Source organism: Suricata suricatta, chromosome 16 (genome assembly GCF_006229205.1).
Source record: "Suricata suricatta isolate VVHF042 chromosome 16, meerkat_22Aug2017_6uvM2_HiC, whole genome shotgun sequence".
In the NCBI taxonomy this organism is placed as follows: domain Eukaryota; kingdom Metazoa; phylum Chordata; class Mammalia; order Carnivora; family Herpestidae; genus Suricata; species Suricata suricatta.
In genome coordinates, this window is record NC_043715.1 from 39,967,779 (window position 1) to 39,973,778 (window position 6,000).

Sequence of the window (6,000 nt, forward strand, 5' to 3'; positions counted from 1 at the left end):
TGAACCCATTCCTGTCCCCGCAAACCATACCGAGCCACCGCTCCTTTCCTCGGTGGCCACCTCTGAGGTTCTCACCCAAGGGGGGATTCACACTCAAATTCAGGGACTCCATATCCTTGGGTGGGGAGGAAGTATATCTCTCTTGCCTTTAACCTCTCATTCAGCTGTACATTTTCTTCAATTATTATTAATGTAAGCAACCAACCACGGCTCTATCAGCAGCGCATGAATCTGTCACCAGCAGCAATCACAGGCATTTTCTTATCATATTACTGATGTCCCGGTATCTCAAAATACCACTCTTGTTCATCACTACTTCATAATTAAGGTGGTTATTAGGCCTGCTGTTTTTATTACTTCATGTGCTAATAAAGAAACATATTACTATGTAGTAAACTTATTAACATTTTGATAACTGTATTTCAATGTAATTGGTTTTCCTTGTAATCCTCTGTAATTTTATTTTATGTATTGAAAAAATGTTTAATGTTTACTTATTTTTGAGAAAGAGAGAAAGAGAGCGAGAAAGCAAGCGTGCAAGCACGGGGGGGAGGGGCAGAGAGGGAGACACAGCATCTGAAGCAGGCTCCAGGCTCTGAGCTGTCAGCACAGAGCCCGACGTGGGGCTCAAAACCATGAATGGCAAGATCATGACCTGAGCCGAGGTCGGACCCTGAACTGACTGAGCCACCCAGGAGCCCCTGTGTTATGCATTTAAAAACATCATGTTGAGAAGGGTGCACAGGCCTCACCAATGGGCACTGGGGTCCAGGGCACAGATGAGGACAGGATCCCTGCACTAGAATGTGATGTCACTTCTAGAACCCACTGGCTGACTGTCAGCAAGGGCAACACCCAACCTAGAGGCAGCTGACCGACACCCCCCACCCTGCCTCTCTCTCTCTCCCAGGAAGGGTCAGGGGGGTCCAAGCACACACAGAGACCAAGTGAGAGAGCTATGGAGGCAGGACTAGGCCTGGAAAAGGGCCAGGGAGGGCAAAGGAGCACTCCTCGGCCAGCCTGCCTCCCACAACCACCAGCGTCAGCCTGACACCTCTTTTCCAGGAGCACAAGGTTCGTATCCGGGTGGGGACAGGCTTTGATCCAGATCCTGACTCCAATCACTTTCTCCCATAAAATGCTGACTCCGGCGTGACCTATGACCCAACAGGTAACACCCAGGGCAGCTCATCTGCTTTTCCTCACTGGCAAAGGCTCCCTGGGCAGCAGCTCCCTGGGGGCCACTCAGTTAAAGAATTAAAGGTATTTCGTCACCATACTCGGAATTCTGTCCCCCTCCTACCCACATTTCTTCTCCTCGATCCCGGAGAGCCTCCTTGCAAAGCAGGATGGCACACTGTTCTACTCTAGAGTAAACCCCCCTTTTATTCATTAGGCAGCATGTCACCCAGCACCAATCACAGGGTGGCCAAATGGCCCTGAAGGCAAAATGGCCCGGTCCCGGGATCCAAGGATGCCAGAAGCGGCAGGAAGGAAAGCAACATCTCAACCACGACCGGCAGGTGCACTGACAGAGAAAAGCCTCCTGCCAGTGGGAAAACCTGGGAATCTCTGGAGTTCTGAACAGAAAGCTTGTATCAGAGGCCAGGAGAGAGGGCGGTCAGGAGAGGTTTCTAGGAGGAGGAATCCTCATCTAAGCTGGACCTGCAAGGATGTGAACAGTTACGTCAGAGGCCAAGGGCGCCCCTGGGCCAGCAGGTGAGTGGGCAAAGCAAAGAGAAAGGAAAAAGCCATGTGGGGGAGCAGTTGCAGGCACCCTGGGCTGCAGCGAAGTCTCACCTCTGACCATGGAGAGCTCAGGCATGGCTCAAAGAGAAGGCACCAAGGGCTATGGTTCGAGGGGTGAGGGAGGGCCTCAGGGCAGGCCCTTCGGGGGCTTTGGGACCCTTCGTTTCATACGTGAAGTCCCTGCCCAAGCTCGCAGGACAGTGCAGGGTCAATCCTGAAACACTCCCCAGAGGGGCTCCTTATTGCACCTGGTCTTCTAGTTGAATCTGAGATGCTAGTTTACGGCTTTCATTGCCCACCAAGTCACTCCAGGAGCCTGAGACTCTCACAGCTCCCCCGGCCCAGGCTCTGTAGGCCTCTACAGACAACCAAATCCCACCCCCCAAGTAGTCTATGGCCATGACTTGATGGCATAGTGCCTCATGATGCCCAACACCCTTATCTGTCCTGTGTGTGCAAATGGGCAGAATTTTGCTGGAAACACGCTCAAAACCTCCCCGCCTTAAAGATGCTGCTAGCGTTTGACCTCAGATTCAAAGTGTCCAGCTGGACAACCCCATACCAGCTTGGGATGGCTCTTGCCAAGGAGGCCTTGTCATGCTGTGGAAGCCGCCTGCACTTCCAGGAGCGCACCTCTCCAAGAACTCTGTCATTCTGTGTCACCTCCCTCACCCCTCCCCACCATGGCCCAGAGGATCAGCTTTGCAATAAGAGCCCTCCTTCCAGGATTCGGCCAGCTCCAGGCTCACACCCCTTCCAAACAAGGAGCCTGGCTTCTCCATACCTTTGGGAGAGCAGCAGGCCCTCAGGCCAGCGCGGAGCCCTGAAACCAAATGCAGACCCTGGAACTCACTGTGGCCGCCTAGCTAGCCCAGATATAAAGACACCAGACTCACATCTGGGGCACCGGCCTACCCTTGTTGCCCACTCTGCTCTTTCAGACAGGGTCAGAGGCTGGGTTCAAGGATCAGACCCCAGGTCCCTTAACACTCACCTGGGACTGAGCATGTACAGTTCTCTGCCTGAGGGGCACCCAAGGACGGTACCCATGTCATCCAGGGATTGAAGCCCACCCTCACTCTCCCTGAGCTCAGAACCCACGCCCTCCACGGCACAGCCCAGAGGCAGACAAGTGGATGACAGAGTCCTGTGTGTCCACCTGCCCCAGTAGCCTGTCAACACCTAAAGGTCAGCCCAGTACTGTCCCCAGAATACAGTAGGTGCCCAATAAATGTTTGATTTATATGTCCTAAGCTCTCTCAAACTTGGGGGCTATGTGAGGGGGCCATTTTCTGTTGCCATTCTCCCCACCTTCCAAAAAGAGAGAGGTAGTCAGTCCCCACTCTGATCTCAGTTCCTAGCCGGGCATCTGGGGCAGTGCGCCTTAGCTATGACTTCCCCTCCTAGCCCCCAGCACCATCAGGCCCATGAGCCCTTGAACTCACACACAGTCCAGGGGAGCAATCGGCTGAAGAGCACATCTGATTAGATTAAACACTTGGATAGCTCCAGCCCCTCGGGACAAAGGCTGGAGAAGCCACCTGGGACGCCACGCCCTCCAGCACAAGGATGCACCCCACTCTTCCTTTTCCCCAGCAGTCTTAACCTTTGTCACTCACCCTCTGTTCAGATGTTCCCTCTGGGACACTCTTCCCAGCGCTGCAGGAAGCCTGTCTGTCCACACTTGCCCCCACCAGGGCCACTCACCCATTCTTTCATACAGCAGAATTTAGGAAGCACCCACTGCGTGCAAGGCACTTTTAGTGAGACCCAGGAGTGAAGAACCAGCGAAAGGCCCTGACCATACATTCCACACGAGAAGACGAGAAATGAGTAAAATAAACGTACTATATAGTTTATCAGGAGATGATAAGGACTGCAGAAGTAAGAGAGGTGCTGAGGGAAAGCGTCTCTGAGGTGGCGTTTGGGCCCTGAAGGAAGCGGGAAAGTGCCCCTCTCGGGAGGTAGTTCAGAGCTCTGTTCAAACACCACCTCCTCCAGGGAGCACTGCGTCCCGGACGCCCGAGCAACGCCGCCTTCCCATCTGAGGGTCGTGGCCGTGAACTCGCCTGCAGACCCGAGCCTCTGCCTCGGCCACACAGCGGGGCTGCCACGCGCGCGGGTGGGGACAGCGCCAGAGCGGGGCCGAGGACCACCCTGCGCGGGGAGGGAGCTCGGCTGCCCTGGACCCGGAGCGCGCGGCCAGCCGCCCCGAGCGAAGAAGCGCGCTGTCCGCCGCCACACACCTCATCCGGTGCGGCCGCGGCCCGGAGGCGGGAGCTACCAGCCGGGAGACCCGGGCCCCCTCTCCGCGCCGCCTGCCAACAGCCAGGGACAGGCGCAGCACTCACCCGGTGGCCGCCGCCATGTTCGCTAGGCACACGCGTCACGTGAAGTGAGGCATCAGCTGAGCCCGGCCGGGTCCCACCGTGGGAGGCGGGGAAGGGGCGGGGCGGGGCGGGGCGGAGTGCCCTGCCCCGCCCCCTCCAGCGGCTAGCCCCGCGAGACCAGGAGGAACTGAGCCTGCAAGAGAGGAGGATCCATCTAGTCGCAGACAACCCGCTGTACACGAGGGGCGGAGCCGGGTGGGGGGCAGTGGTCTTTCCAAAGTAGGTGGGAGGGTCCCCAGACAGTGGGTACCTTGATTCAACCCTCGACCCAGCGTCTCAGCGCCCACCATGGCGGGATACCCTGAGAGAGAGAGAGAGAGCCCTGGACCCAATCTAGGGGCAAGGAAGAGGTGATAGTGGTAGCTAAGAAGGAAAATAACTTCAGCAGAGGCCGGGACTACTGGATTAACCAGAAAGTTCAGTGTCCAGCAGAGGGGATGTGGGAATGAGAGGTAAGACCTCAGAGGTAAGCAAGACCTCAGAGGTAAGCAAGACCTCAGAGGTAAGCAAGGATCAGATCCTGCAGGGCCTTGGAGACGGGGCTGGGAAGTTAGGTCTGGTAGGACCTTTTCAAGCTCCCTCAACTGCAGGATGGAGAAGGACCCAGACAGAGAAGCCTGTGAGGAGAGCTGGGGAGAAGTGGACACAAGGAGGGCACAGTTCAGGAGATAGAATCTACCATAAGATATCTCCCTTTGCTCTGCTGGGCACTGCTGTTGGGTGCAGGGTTCCCAAAAGAGTTGGAGAAAGGGGTGCCAAGGAGGGAGATGGGAAGCAGGTGTTCTAAGGGAGCAACCTAGGCTTCTGGTGTTTTAGAATAGTAGTAATACTAACAACTACTGCCAACAGGTGCAGAGCACTTCCTGTAACCCAATGCTCTGCAGAGTTAGCTCACTGAGTCCTCACAACAGCTCTGTGCAGCAGCCTCTTAATGCCATTTAACAGATGAGGAAACTGAGGTCTAGAGAGGCAAGTAACTCACAAGCTCACACAGGAGGCAAGTTTGTGCAGTCACACCTCTGATAGTGTGTGGCTCTGTGAAGGGAAGGGGCCCAGGGCTGGGGGTGGGATGTCCTGGGGTCCTGGGCCTCATGAGGGTAGACAGATGTGTGAGGTCAGGAGGTAGGGCCCAGCACATGCCCATGGGGATCTGGCCTGAGTCCCCAGCTGTCTCAGAGCTGGAAGTAGCATCTGGTTGAAGGGCTTGGGTTTGGGATACCTCTTGTTTCTTTGACAAGGATGTGGGTCACCATGGCCAGACTGGGGGGCAGGGGGGGCTGAGGCTATGAGATGGAGAGGGAGAGACAGCTCCTATGTGTTCCCACAAAGCTGGGAAGAGAACAGGCCCTTACAGAGGAGGAGGAGCCAAGCCAGACCACAAGCAGAGTGGGTGACACAGCATGGCCACTCTGAATCCCAGCCCCACCCCTGGTTGCCTCATCTGTCGGTTGAGATCTAGTGGTACCACCTCACGGGGCTACTATAGGGTTTTGTAAGCAAACATCTAGGCATCATTAGCCTGTGGCACAGCCAAAGAGGTCAAGGCCGTGAGGAGGAAGGTGGCACCTCCAAACAGCCCTTCGCACCTCCCTGACCCAGTTAAGGCAGAGGAGACTTGATGGAAAAGGGGCCCCCATCCTTCCTCCTGCTTCCTACTACATATAGAGCAGGTCTCAGGGGTCCCTGTCCCCCAGGTAGAACTCCCCAAGAGAGGTTCTGTCAGCAGCCTTGCGAGTTTCCAGAGAGGAAAGCAGGGGTATCAGGCTCTACTGCTTACCACCTGGCCCTGGGCCCCTGAGATCTTGAACCCCCCCCCCCCCCCGCATTTAGCAGTTCCTCCACCTTCAGATAAGGAAACTCA

At 55.9% G+C, this 6,000-nt stretch overlaps 1 protein-coding gene across 2 annotated transcripts in view; it reads right to left on the bottom strand.

Annotated features, from left to right (window-relative positions):
- The window catches only part of PEPD (peptidase D), a 106,171-nt gene extending 101,993 nt beyond the window's left edge, over positions 1 to 4,178 (bottom strand). The window contains exon 1 of one of the 2 annotated variants that reach the window (XM_029925016.1): positions 4,101 to 4,178. In XM_029925016.1, coding sequence (XP_029780876.1) covers positions 4,101 to 4,117 — 17 coding nt within the window. In that variant the 5' untranslated portion in view covers positions 4,118 to 4,178. The other variant, XM_029925017.1, reaches the window with a different exon arrangement.
- Positions 4,179 to 6,000: the final 1,822 nt, after the last annotated feature.